Source organism: Macrotis lagotis, chromosome 1 (genome assembly GCF_037893015.1).
Source record: "Macrotis lagotis isolate mMagLag1 chromosome 1, bilby.v1.9.chrom.fasta, whole genome shotgun sequence".
NCBI classification, from domain to species: Eukaryota; Metazoa; Chordata; class Mammalia; order Peramelemorphia; family Peramelidae; genus Macrotis; species Macrotis lagotis.
The window spans coordinates 882,989,726-883,002,019 of NC_133658.1; the positions used below are offsets into that span (position 1 = coordinate 882,989,726).

The 12,294-nt window shown below is 47.1% G+C and overlaps 1 protein-coding gene across 2 annotated transcripts in view; it reads right to left on the reverse strand.

Moving 5' to 3' along the window:
• Positions 1-4,079: 4,079 nt before the first annotated feature.
• Positions 4,080-12,294, reverse strand: part of PEX14 (peroxisomal biogenesis factor 14) — a 146,328-nt gene continuing 138,113 nt past the window's right edge. For both annotated transcript variants that reach the window (XM_074218477.1, XM_074218476.1), the window contains 2 exons: positions 6,978-7,069; positions 4,080-5,637 (listed from right to left, as the gene is read on the reverse strand). In XM_074218477.1, the coding sequence (XP_074074578.1) occupies positions 5,181-5,637; positions 6,978-7,069 (549 nt within the window). In that variant the 3' untranslated portion in view covers positions 4,080-5,180. The remainder of the gene's footprint in view (positions 5,638-6,977; positions 7,070-12,294) is intronic.

Genomic DNA, 12,294 nt, shown 5'->3' on the forward strand with positions numbered 1-12,294 from the left:
ATATGGCTTAAAGTTGCTAAAGATCTGTTTCTGCTTCTACTAGAAGCTCTGAAGGAAGTCGAGAAATCAGACCCAGCCACTAGCTCCAGACTTCTTTAGTTTAAAAAGGTCAGGGGTCCTGTTAGGAGAAGGTAAGATTCGGTTGTCTGTTGGAGGGTAAAAATTATGCACGAAAGAGGATTCAGTTGACTGTATGAGAGAGGACGTTGTCCCACTTGACTTGCTTCTGGCCATATTACACCTGGAGAAATGCCTTCAGTTTTGGTGACATGGCTTAGAAAGTGTATTCATTACATGGAGAAGGTCCAGAGAAGAGCTGTCAGGCTTCAAGAGCACACCAGAGGACCAGTTGATGGAACTGGGGATGTCTAGGCAGCAGAAGGTTTGGGGGTATAGGCAGGGACATGACATCTTTGAACAGCTGTCCAGTGAAAAAGGAGTCAGATTCCTTCTATTTGGTTCCCAATGGCAAGACCAAGGGCAATGAGTGGAAAGTGTAAAGAGGCAAATGGCGGCTAGATGCTAAGAAAAATTTCCTCATATAAATTGTCCAAAAGTAGAATCAATTAATTGATCGATCAACAAACATTATTGGCCTATCGGAAACAAAAATATAATGGATTTCTTCTTGCAAGTAGCTTAGACTTTCATGGAGAGCCCAGTAAGTTGAAATATATACAGAACAGATAGAAAGCAGCAGCTACGAGGTACAGTCAGAAGACTAAAGTCAGAAGCCCCGAGTTCAAGTCAGCCTCAGATAGTTACTAGCTGTATGACCCTGGGCAAGTCATTTAATTCTGATTATCTCCCCCCCCAAACCAAAAATAAATGAACAAGAACACCTTCAAGATAAATCTGAGGCAGTTGGGGAGGAGGTGGGGCACTAGCAGTTAGGTTGAGATTTTTGGTTGGTTCTTGTTCTTCATTATTGAAAACCAAAATGACATCGTTATGTTTGAGACAGAATTAAAGCAAGTCCAACTGTAGCTGAGCTGCTCAACACAGGTCGGGCACAAACAGTCCATGTGAACACCTGGGGTGGGCGCTCTCAACTTATATTTCACTGAGATCTTTAAACAAGGGGGAAATGACTATTTCTTGGGTCTATGTGTAAGAGAGGAGTAGTCTACTGGAGGGTGGTTTGAAGTAGATGCCACTAATGTCTACTCCAATGCTGAGTGCTGAGATAGTTATTTTACTTACTATTCCTTTTCCCTACCCCTCCACCCCATAACCAACCAAAGTACCCACTGCCAGGTCCAGAACTCTCTGGTCCCGATACTGATCCTTACTCTGGACTAAGTTGCACATATCATAGTGAAAACTCCAAGTTTCTGGTGGGCACTCAGGGGCCATTTTCAAACTTTCCTTGGGGTCCATTCTGGTTGTGCATGGGAAGAAGGGATGGCTTGAGTTGGAAGAGACAGTAAGAAAGTTTACATCCCCGAGAGGAGGGTGAGCCACCTCCTTCTTAACAGAGTGAAAAGACTAACTTCAGTAGGAGGTGGCAGCAAGGTGGACCTGGAGTCAGAAAGTTTTGTTGTTCAGTTGTTTGATATTTATTTGGCAGAGAAACTGGAGAGTTTTGCTATTTTCTTCTCCAGCTCATTTTACAGATGAGAAAACTGAGGCAAACAAAGTTAAGTGACTTGCCCAGGGTCGCAGATAGTGACTGAAGTCAAATCGGAACTCAGGAAAACAAGTTTTCTTGAACTTAGGCCTGGTACTCTATCTACTACCCTTCCTAGCTGCCCCAGAGTCAAGAAGAGTCGGGTTCAAATATAGGCTTAGACCCTTACTGTGTGACCTGGGGCAAGTCACTTAAGCTACTTGCCTCAGTTTCCTCATCTGCAAAATGAGAATAATCAGAGCACCTACTTCTCAGGGATATTATGGGCACCAAATGAGATATTTGGAAAGCACTTTGTGAACTCTCAAGTGTTTTATAAATATTAGAAATGGGATCCCCTCAGAGGAATTTGGCAAAGCAAGAGGATAAGGGCAGAGAGTTGAAGAAACAGTAGTTGGGAAGTTCAGAATCACCCTGCTGGAGCTGGAAGATGACGCACTTTGGGAATTGCCCCCCAATCCAAGCTATAGCTGATGGATGCTAATCAAAAACTCTGTTCCAACCACACTACAGAGAAGCCTGGAGAGAGCCCTGGATCTGGACTCCAGAGTCCTGAGTTCAAAGTCTATGTTTACAACTCAATAGCTGCATGACCATAAGCAGTCTCTAAAATGAAGCTAACAACTTACATCATCATCATCACCACCACCACCATCAATATCCTCCTCTTCCTCATCATCATCACATCTCTTTTTTGTCTTTCTTCAGAGGCAATTGGAGTGAAGTGACTTGGCCAGGATCGCACTACTAATGTCTGGGGGCTGGATTTGAACTCAGGTTCTCCTAACTCCTGCTTTATAAACTATGGCGCCACCTAGCGCAACGCCGACATGCTTCTTCTTAGCATTATTGAAATGGCAGGACAAGTCATTCCTCGTATGGATATCTTCTACCCACAGATGTCTTCCATCCATGACTTTCGAGTCTGTCTTTTGGTCTCTGGGGACAAATGGATCCACACTACATAACAACTTCTGAAAAATCCAACAGGGCTAAAATGTGGCCCCCATTCTTGAGTCTTCCCTTCCCCATTCTTTTATGTCTTCACTCCTCTTGGCAGGCTGGTCCATCTTCAGGCCATGCTCCAGCACCCTGAACTGTAGATGCACCTGAGTGTTACAAGATTGACTTTTCATGGATTCCTTTTATAACCACACTAGATCTTCCCCAAGCTACCCACTCATCCCTCCCCCCCCCCCCAACCAGGGGCAGTCGTCTAACATTCAATGTTAGCTAGTTTTGCTTTGATGCCCACATCCAACTGAACTTGGCCTCTAGTGGGTTTCCTCATCCTTGGGTTGTGGGTGACAGGAGACAAAGGTCTGAAGAAACTGGAGTGCTGGAAGCTTCAGTGAAAAGCTAGAAACAGGGTTGAGGAGACTCCAAGCAATGGGATCCACCTCATGGTTGCTCCCCGAGTCTTCTAAGGCTAGGGGAATGAGACTAGGATGATCTAAAGTCCAGGGCTGGGGTAGCAGCACCAGGCACCCCCCCACACATCTTCCATCTTGGTCATGGGAGGTAAAGTTGGGGAGAGGGAGTCTAAGTCCCCTCAAATAATATCTAAGGGAGTCTAATGAAATCTAAGTCCCTTCAATTAATGTCCACTGGGATCTGCCAAGAAAATGTGGTTTTTAAAAACAGATGGAAGCATCCACCAGAGAAAAGAGCCAATGCCTGAAGACCAAGTACCTGTGGACCAGGCGAGAAGGGAAGCCTGCAGGGACTGGGGGCCTCCTAAGTCACGCCAAGAAGGTTACATAGCTCAGGAACATATTTTCCACATCTCGCCAACTGCTCTTGTCCGAGCACTTTCTATTTCCAAAACCTTCTATGTATATAAAATGTACAACAGGCTCTTGTTACAGAGTATTGGGTCTTTGGGTGTTTTCCTCAAATGCTGGGGAGGGGATACTGACAAGGAACCCCTCTTTCTAATCCACTTTGGGGGTTTTCCCGTCTCAGCTCAATGCTCTGCAAAACATTAAAGGGAGCAGGAGGATGAAGAGTAGGGGGAAGGGAGAGGGAAGGAGACACACATACTCCTGAAGAAAATCTTCATCCATTTAAGGAATGAGAAACCATCCATCCCCCAGCAGGTCTATATACAGTCATATGAGGTCCCCTTCTTCTTAGATCAGGAGAATGTCCCCATTGCCTAGGCCCTCTGATTCACAGAAATCAGGCAGAAGCTAACAGGCAGTCAGGATGGCACAAAGAGATAAGCAATGGGCCTGGAGCCCCTGGAGCTGGGTTCCAATTCTGTAAAATGAGGGGACTGCTCTAGACCTCTGAGGCTTCCTCCACCTCAAAATCCTAGGATGTCTTGGCAAAAAGGAGCTGGGACCAGGTGGGGCCATGAAATGGCATGAGCACAACCCTCACTCCCAAGGCCCCCCTGCACTGCTTCTGGTGAACTTTCCCCAAAGAAAATGACGAGGAGCCGGGGTTAAATAGTGGTACCTCCTATTTTATTACAATTATATACAGTCATATCTTATATTCTGGAATCTATACATGATCACACAAACGAGCGCAATTTTCTTTGTGAGAAGGACAGACTCAGATGTTCCAGGAATTGCTCAGCTGGCGGCTCCTGTACAGGGAGGAGGGATCATGTGTCACCGTTGGACCAGTTGAGAACATGATGCGGCAAAAATGAGCGGTCAAACCCTGGGTCATTTCATTTTTCCAGGAGGACAACAAGGGAACTGTTGGGGGGGTGGGCAAGGAAAGAGGGGCCGAGCAGGAGAGCTCCATTTGAGAAGGGCCATCCTCAGCCCTGGGGCTCTGCTGGCCACTCTGACCCCCTGATCATCCAACACAGAAAAGGGAGACCCCACTTCAGAGACAAGGGGCAGGCAGCCCGATATTTGCTGCACAAAACACTCATGAGGCCATGGATGGGCCTGGGCCGGGGGGCAGCGGGAGGACAGAGAATCAACTCAACAGCAGTTCTTTCTCACCTGAGGAGTCAGGAGTCGGGTAATTAAGCTACCCATCGTCAAGGCCAGTATTAAAGGCAAGGTGCCCCCGAGGGGAAAAAAGACCGTGGAGGAAGAGGGTGACACTGGAACCTTTCAGCCCAAGCCCCCAGACCAGCAGATCATGAAGGCCAGACCAGGCTTCAGAATGAAATGCAGGCAATGGTGGGGGGCGGGGGGAGATAGGCAGTAAAATGAGAGACAGAAATGAACCAAGATGGAAGGGCTCAGAAAAGCCAGCAGGGCACCCAAAGCTCTGCAGAGGCCCCAGGCCAGACCCAGGAAAGGTCTAGCTCTGTCCTCGGGGCTGGCCTCGGCTTACAGCTGGCAGCTTCTAGTGATCTGAGGCAGGGCTAGTGTAGGGCTGAGAGTATAACCATCTCTGCTGCCTGGCAGTACCTGGGAAAGTCAGCACGTGAGTACATGGTGCCAGAGGCCAGCTAAATCTCCACGTGGTGAGTTTCCCCATCCCCTGACGAAAGGCATTCCAGGGAAAGTGGAAAGGGACTGTGCTATGGGCAGGTGAGGGTGGGGGGAGGGAGGAAGAGAAAGAAAATTAGATGGTCCTAGTCTATCTCGTTCTCATTGCTGGCTCCCTCAGGTCTCCGCAGTTTCTCCACCTGCTCATTGATCTGCCCATCTCCCCCTCTCCGATCCTCTGTCTGGACACCCAGGCAATCTTCCTCATCCACATGGCTCACATCTTCCTCTTCCTCTTCCTCTTCCTCCTCCTTGTCCTCTCTCTTCTCTTCTTCCCCTTGCACTTCCATCCGGACTTGACCTTTCACATCAATCACCACCTCCCCTTCTTCTTCTGGGCCTAACAGGTGATAGTTGACCTTCGACCCCTCAGGGCTATGGTTCTCCTTCACTGGTGAAGAAGAGGCAGACTCATTGCTGACGGGAGAGATGTCACTGCTACTGTTGTGGTTGGCTACAGTGGGGTTGGAGGGGGACGAGGACTTCACTGAGATCTGCCAGGAAGGGATCTTGGGGGCCGAAGGTGACGGAGGGAACTGCCTCCTAGTGGGAGGAAAGAGAATTGGGGAGCTCGATGTTAAAAAGGGCTTCCAAGGCTGAAGAGCAAGATGAAACATGGCTCAAATGGGGGAAGAGAAGCCTGTACCCTATGGACTGCCAGGGACTCTGCTGACATCCCTTCCATGGCAAAACAAGGCAGCGAACCCTGAAGACCAGGAAAAGGTCACCCACAGTGATGCCAGGGCGCTGGGGAGGGGAGGTAAGGGCAGCACCAGCCTTGGCTCCCCTAAGCTCCCTTCTTCTTTTGGAAAGGCCTATCTAGAAACTAAGCACACCCCTACCCCACCCCTGGCCCTCAAAACACACACACACACACACACACACACACACACACACACACACACACACACACACACACACACACACCATCAAAGCCACATCCAGAAGAGGCAGGGAGGTGCTGTTTGGCCATAACTAAGAAAGCAAACCACATATGACAGAGCTAATCTTTGACAGAGTTAAAACAAAATAAAAACCCCAATCCAACCTCACAAAACAGCTGCCTTTCCACCTCCACCCCCACCCCCACCCCCACCCCCTCTGGACTGGCCTCTGAGAAGGTTCTTCTATTTCAACCCCCATCTCTGTGGAGTACAAACAGGCTAATGCTTGCATAATTCACCAGTATCATAAATGCTATCAAGAAATTCAATTTGTGGAGTTTTCTTGGCTCCAATGTTACCCAACTGCCTACTTTCTGCCTTTTTTTATTTCCAAAAGTACTTCTTCACTGATTGCATAAAAATCACAAATTTCTCTCAATGACAGGTGCTCCCCTCCCCCAGTCAGAAGCCCCTTCCTCTCTACCCTGAGGTACATCCTCTCCAGGCAGACAAGGAGATGACCGGCTTGGAAGGCTGGCATGGAAGCCCCTTCCCTCCCTGAAGTCATCCATCAGATTTTCCAAAGACCACTGCCAGGGAAGGTCCACCACATTCTTAATAGCTCCCGTTGAAATTATAGGCCCTAGGAGAAAAGGAGGGAGCTCTGGGAAATGTAGGGGAGAATTCCCTTATATTTTACAGAGTTCTGGAAGGGCGAGCTTTCTTGAGATCAAAACTAAGATACAGGTGACTTAGGTTTGGGGGAGGAGGATTTGGGGTACCAGGCCTTGATGAGACAGTTCACCTCCCTGGGGAACATGCCTTGCCGGCCTGGCCAGAGGGGCTTGGCAGGTTGGGGAGGCAGAGGGAGGGCAGCCTTGGGAGGGCAGCCTTGGCTGGTCCTCCCTGTCCCTCCAAAGATCTGGGAGCATCGTCAGGAACACCACCTCCCCATCCCATCTCAGTTTGCAATCAGTTCCAAGCCCATTCCCTCCATACCGGTTTAAGAGGAGTCCTTTTAAGGAATTAATCTCAGACTTGAGTTCATTTATATTCTGTGACTCCAGGATCCAGTTGGTAGATGTGGTGGCCTGAAAGACACAAGGCAGTGGGGGGGGGTCAAAAGAGGCTCTGACTCCCCAGACTCAGGCAGCAGCACGTCCCCCCCCACCCCAGGAGCCCCAGCAGAGCGCCCCCAGGGGAGAGGGGCAACTCTTCAGTCATCATTCAGACCAGTGCCAGATGTCAGAGTCCCTGCTCTCAAGGAGCTGAAAGTCCTTTTGGGGAAAAGACATGTTAGTATGCACAAAATAAACGAGGTAAAATGAGGGAGGGGGGAATCACTCAAGGTTCAGAGAGCACACAGATGGGGGAGCTGCCAAATTTGGGATTCCCTTCAATGACCAGGAATCAGATATATTTATATTTATGAAAAGTGGCAGCTACTGGCACAGTGGATAGAGCACTAGTCCAGGAAAGACTCCTAAGTTCAAATCCAGCTCAGACACTTTCTAGCTGTGGGACCCTGGGCAAGTCACTTATCCCTACTTGCCTGAGTTTTCTCTTCTGTAAAATGAGCTGGAGAACAAAATGGCAAAATGCTCCACTATCTTTGTCAAGAAAACTCCAAGTGGGGTCATGAAGAGTCAGACATGATTGAAAAATGATGAGAGCTAGAAAGGAAAGAAGGAAGAAAGAGAGGAAAGAAGGGAGGGAAAGAGAAAGGAGAGAGGAAGGAAGGAGAGGAAGGGAGGAAGGAAAGGAAGGGAGGAGGGAGAGAGGAAGGAAAGAAGGGAGGGAAAGAGGAAGGAGAGGAGAGAAAGGGAGGAAGGAAAGGAAGGGAGGGAGGAGGGAGAGAGGAAGGAAAGAGAGAGGAAGGAAGGAAAGAAGGGAGAGGAGGACATGTCTTCAATGCTCACTTTGAATAGAGCACCTCAGCACACATTGGGGAAGGGGACACAACAGCCATACAGTCCCTGTTCTCCTGGTGCTCCCCTACCAAGGGAGGAAGCCAAGACTACAAGTCAGGGGTCTTTGGCTACCAGGGCATGGCAGATACTAATGCATCTTTTTTGGTGGCATTTCAGTCCTTGCTGTGGAGTCATTTGACTGGGTCAAAGACTCGTATGTCAATCAGTAATGGCATCTTGGTGGTTGGTTCCCCTCTTGTCTTAGGTTTCTCTGATGTGGGGGACCGTGGTGTGATGTGTCAGCAAAAGAAGTGTACGTGATCCAGGTTTGTTCAGGAAGATTCTATGGCTTCCAGGGCTCAGGGTGAGCTTCCAGAGGAATGGCAACCAGAGATGGTCCGTGTCCCATGAGGATAAGTTGAAGGGATTGAGGATCATTGGCCTAAAGAAATGAAGCCTCAGAAAGGATGTGAGGGCTCCCTTTACATAGGAAGTATTTTTCAGGGGGGAGGAGTTCAACAAGCAAGAATCAGGAGTCAAGGCGGGGGAGGTTGCAGAGGTCAACTGAGGGTCACTGACAGGAAAACCTTCCCAACAATCAAAGCAATCTTTGTACTAATCTAAGACCCTCTGACAGCAGAACGGGTTGTGTAGACAGGATAACCTCTCTCTGGCAGGCTTTAAGCACAGGCTGGACAATGACTAATGGGGATCACACTTCTGCATGGGCCAAACTAGATGACCATGGAGGGTCCTTCAGTTCTCAATCCTTCTAGATGACCATGGAGGGTCCTTCCAGCTCTCCATCCTTTTAGATGGCATGGAGGGTCTTTCCAGCTCTCAATTCTTTTAGATGACCACAGAGAGCCCTTCTGCTCTCAATCCCTCTGCCTACTCAGGCACTGCCTCATCTCAGAGCTTTGACTATAAAGGCAGAGATGATCATCTTAAGAGTCCTGGACCCTATTACTAATCCTTTCAAAGTGGCCAGCCGTGAACTGACTGAAGTCTAATGTCTTACCTGTGTCACAGTTCTCTATGACAAACCTTCCATCAACCCGTGCTCCTGCTTGCAAGGCAGTCAATTAGAACAAGATCATCTTTCCTTACTAGATCACAATTAATTTTGAGAAAGCTTGATGTTCCTTCTAACTCAACTGTCCATGATCCTACAAAATCCTTTGTGAATGGCAGCCTACTGTGGTAGAACCATAGTCTTGGGAGTCAAGAGGACTTGGGATCATGTCACGTTCTATTCTGAATCAATCTGATTGTTACCAAGTAGGATCTGGTTGCTAGGATGGAAAGGATAGGAACCTTTAGGGAACAGAAGATTCCATTTTTGAATTTGTGATGACAGGAAGTGAAAAGAGAGAGGAAAGGAGAGGAAAAGAGAAAGGCGGCATTATCTAACCAATGGAATTCAGATTTTGTGAAAGTAGGTTTCAAAGGGATCTGAGGAAGAATACATACATTCAAGGATTCTATGTAGGAAGTCAGCCCAGGGAGAAGAGGAAATTTCAAAGAAGGAACTTCTGAAGACATAAAATCAGGAGGAAATGAGGCAGTTTCCCATAGAAACTGTTGTGGATGCACAGGAGGCATCATTCAAAGTGGGTTTTTACAAGACATGGACAAAAAAAATGGAAGGGCAGGTGTGCCACCAAAGACTAGTCGCTTGCAAGAATGTCAGCCTATGGGGCAGCTAGGTGGCATAGTGGATAAAGCACTGGCCTTGGAGTCAGAAGTACCTGGGTTCAAATCCAGTCTCAGACAATAATTACCTAGCTGTGTGGCCTTGGGCAAGCCACTTAACCCTGTTTGCCTTGCAAAAACCTAAAAAAAAAAAAAAGAATGTCAGCCTATGCATGTGAGAGGCCAGGGGAACAAGGAAAGATTCAATTGGTTAGTATTTTAAAAAAACTAACATCAGGACTTTAAATGAATCTATCAAGAAAAGCAAGAATAAAAAGGGGCCAGTCTGTGGGTTAGAAGGGGGAAAGGAGGATAAAAGAAGAGGGCGGAGATCTCCTCAGGATGGATAGGATGATAACTGAAAACAGAAGCATTTCACTCCTTTGCTCATATATATCAGCTCTTCTGAAAACCAGTTGGCTTTTCTACTCTGAGGTTCCTCATGCCCGATACTTCATCTCTTGACTCTGGGATATGGCTCAGGCTATAACTCCCACACCTGAAGCATCCTACCTCATCTCTATGACCTGGAATGACCTCAATCTTTCCTTAAGATTTGGCTCAAATAATGCTTCCTGCAGAAGGCCAACCCCCTCTGCAGTTACCTTCCAGGAAGAAGAGAGGGCAGTGACACCACCCTCTGGAGTCCAGGGCTCAGGGGTGAGGGTCTTGGTTCTTAAAATGACACTGATGAGCTTCTAGAGGAAAGGCAAGCAGAGATGGTCCATGTCCCACGAAGATATGTATCTTCTTTGTACCTGTTTCCTTACCCATTGGGTCCCCCATTAGAATGTAAACACCCTGAGGGCAACGTCTGGTTTCCCATTTCTCTGAAACCCTAATCCCTTACATATGACCTGGCACCAGACAGACTTCTGATGACTGATTGATATTTTGCTTATATATTCTCTGCCAAAGAAAATTATCTTTGTACTGGAAAAGAGAGAACAAAAATTGCTAACAGGGAGTTGACATCTGAGATAATTAGGGAAAGACAGTATTTATCTCCCTTGATGATTTGATAAGTTCAAATCACCAGACCCCAATGAATCAGAACCCAAAGTAATAAAAGAACAGGCAGATATGATGGCCTAGCTGTTGTCAATAATATTTGAAAGAGATCATATATCAGAAGTACTACATGACTGGAGAAGAGCAAATGACCTCATCGTTTTGGGGTTTTTTTTTTAATGGGAAGAGAAGTGGGTATGTAAACCATAGGTAGGGAAGTCTGACTTTAACTGGTGGCAACATTTGATAACTTATAAATTGAAACAGCAATGAGTCAGCTTGCCTTTGTCTAGGACAGGTCATGACAGACAGTGACTAGTTGACAGGTGGTCACTGTTTCCCAGACAGATTCATGCCCTGCTCCTGCCCCTTGCCCAGCACACCACCCTAGTACCTGAGCTTCTCATTGGGAAGGCTTCAGCCCCACCACTGCTTCATGCTAAATTCCCTAATCTGTGGCCTAGCCCCCCAGCTCCTGCCCCAAGTCTCTGGAAGACACTACCAGACCCCCACTGGACTCCACCAGACTGATCATCCCTCAGGGTATTCAGTTGTCCTGTTAATCTACTCCCCATCCCTCTAACTTCTCTTTCTCTCTTAGGTTTTTTTTTTTAGGTTGTTTTTTTTTTTTTGCAAGGCAAACGGGGTTAAGTGCCCTCTAACTTCTCAATCAAAAATACCACCCCTCCCCCACCATGGTCCACCACTTCACTGTGTATTGTCCTCCCCCAATAAAATCAGTCTTTCATATCTGTATCCCCAAAGTTCAGCACCATATCTGGCATACCATGAGAGTTTAATAAATGCTTTATCATTCATTCATTCATCAAAGGAATGCTCTAAATATCATTTCCATTTTAGCAAAGCATTTAGCAAATACTCTCATGCTATTCTTGTGGAAAAGAAAAGATGTGAGCTAAATGGCAGTACCATTAGATGGATTCAGAACTAGCTAAACGGTTGGACCTGAAATGCAGCAGTTAATGGTAAGATGTAATCTTATAGGTCTCCAGTAAAGGGCCCCAGGGATCTGTGCTAGGCCCTCGACTCCTTAAACATTTTTATGAATGACTTGGATAAAAGCTTATGTCCTATCTTTCAAATTCACAGAACATATCAAGCTAGGAGAGAAAGCTCACAAATTGGATGATGGCATCAGGATCCAGAAGATTCTGGAGGGCTAGAACACCAGATCAGTTGAGATAGGGCTCAACAACAGTCCTTATGAAAGGCATGCAGGAGTGCAAAAGATTGCCAGTTCAATGGAAGTCAACTGATTAATATCACAGTTCCCCTAAAAATAAGTCACATGACTATAAGAGGGAGGGAAGGAGGCCCTATCTCTAGGAGTCAAGGGTGATCATACTCTGTCGTGGCCAGGCCAGAGCTGAAATACTGACTTCATTTCCAGGAACCCGATTTTATTTTAAGTTTCACTGTGGACTTTGCTGGCAGATCGCAGTCATTTGTACTCAGTCTCCTCCCACTCCTCCCCAACCCCTTTTCTGAACCCTCTTTTATACCAAGGAAAAAATACATTAGGAAAACCAGAAGAAATAGACTGCGGGTCACAGCAGCCTCCACATTCCTAGCCCCACCACCTGAGGAAGGTGACAGCTTCTAATGGCAGCTCTCTAGGAGAGAACATTAACACTCCAGTTAACTGCAGAGTGGCTACCCTGATCTCTGTGTACACTGTT